The 1,385-nt window shown below is 54.2% G+C and overlaps 1 protein-coding gene across 1 annotated transcript; it reads right to left on the reverse strand.

Moving 5' to 3' along the window:
* Positions 1–256: 256 nt before the first annotated feature.
* Positions 257–1,051, reverse strand: LOC123168720 (citrate-binding protein-like). The gene is made up of 2 exons (XM_044586582.1): positions 776–1,051; positions 257–655 (listed from the first exon to the last, which is right to left on the reverse strand). The coding sequence occupies exons 1-2, from the start codon at positions 1,049–1,051 to the stop codon at positions 257–259; spliced, it is 675 nt and encodes a 224-aa protein (XP_044442517.1).
* Between the last annotated feature and the right edge of the window lie 334 nt (positions 1,052–1,385).

Consider the following 1,385-nt stretch of genomic DNA (forward strand, 5'->3'; position numbering starts at 1 on the left):
GCGACCGGTGAGATAATGTGCTACAATCGACGAGGGACGACATGCTGCAACCGTCAGGAAAAAAATGTTGCAAACGATGGGATAAAATGCTGCAAGGTTGACTGATACTTCATTAAATCTTTTTAGCAAGCCCGATCCATTTATCCATTGCCTCATCACACTAATACAAAACTCTTTCCTTCCACTTGCCAATCAAATGTACTCCAGTCCCCAAGTAATTCATGCCGAAATCTCGCAGGTTGATTTCTTACATTTTTCAGTAGGGAGTCTTGGTGTAGACCTTGACATCCCTCCACCGCGACTCCATGTAGTGCGAGGGATCTGTCTGCGTGTACACCCCGAACTTGAAGTAGTGGAGGTCGCCGCCGTAGCCTGGGACGACCAGCCTCTTGTCGCCGTCGATGAACACAGTGAGGGCCGACGCTTGGACGTCGTGGACCACGTTGAGCCTGAACCAACGGTCGTAGATGTGGTCGTCGACCACCTTGGCCTCATCGTTGTAGTACACGAGCCGTCCGCCGTAGACGTGCAGCATCAGCGTCGTGTTGCGCGGCGGGCCTGCCGCGCCGAACACCTGCATCACTGACACTCCCGTGGTGCCGGCCGGCACGTAGCCATACCCCTCGAACTGCCACACCCCGGAGTTGTACGTTACCTGCTCCACCCCAGAATGGAAACCAAAAACGACATGTCAAACTAACAGAACTCCATGGCTAATCTGTCAGAAATCATAGTGAGAGGGAGGGGTTGGTTTAGAGAGATTGATGCGACCTACATTGAGGAGGATCTCGGAGCGCGGCTTGGTGGGGCTCCCGGCGCGGAAGGGCTTGTCGTCGCAGTAGACCCAGAACCGCCGCATGCCGTCGGCGCAGAGCTCGTAGCGCTGCTCCTGCGGCAGGTCGTACGGCTTGTGGAGCTTGAACCGGTCCTCCGTGGTCTCGACAGCGGTGAAGCCGGCCGTCGGGTCGGCACCAGCGGCCGGGCTGCACGAGTGCCACAGCGTCGAGAGCACGACCAAGACACTGATCCATGGCGTCAAGCGCTTGGCCATGATCAAGGGACCGGTCCGATGGCAACACGTACGTTCTGTTAGGCTGTTTGGTTGTGGATATATATAGTAGCATCGTACGCTGGATTTCTTTTCAGTAGTTGGCAGATAGTATTTCGAACCGAAGGGAATATTCCCTGGAGTAAATAGCCTGGGCTTGTTGCTATTCTGTGTCGACATTTGACAGGATGCTTTATAAAATCAGCGCAGCCTGCAGCCATTGCTTTGCCGTCGCCGCCCAATCCAAAGATTTTAGGCTTGTTCGTTGGTTCACGACTCACGAGCCGCCTGCCATTGTTTTTTCTGTATTTCGTTTCATGTCGGTATCGATGCAGCA

Source organism: Triticum aestivum, chromosome 7D (genome assembly GCF_018294505.1).
Source record: "Triticum aestivum cultivar Chinese Spring chromosome 7D, IWGSC CS RefSeq v2.1, whole genome shotgun sequence".
NCBI lineage: Eukaryota > Viridiplantae > Streptophyta > Magnoliopsida > Poales > Poaceae > Triticum > Triticum aestivum.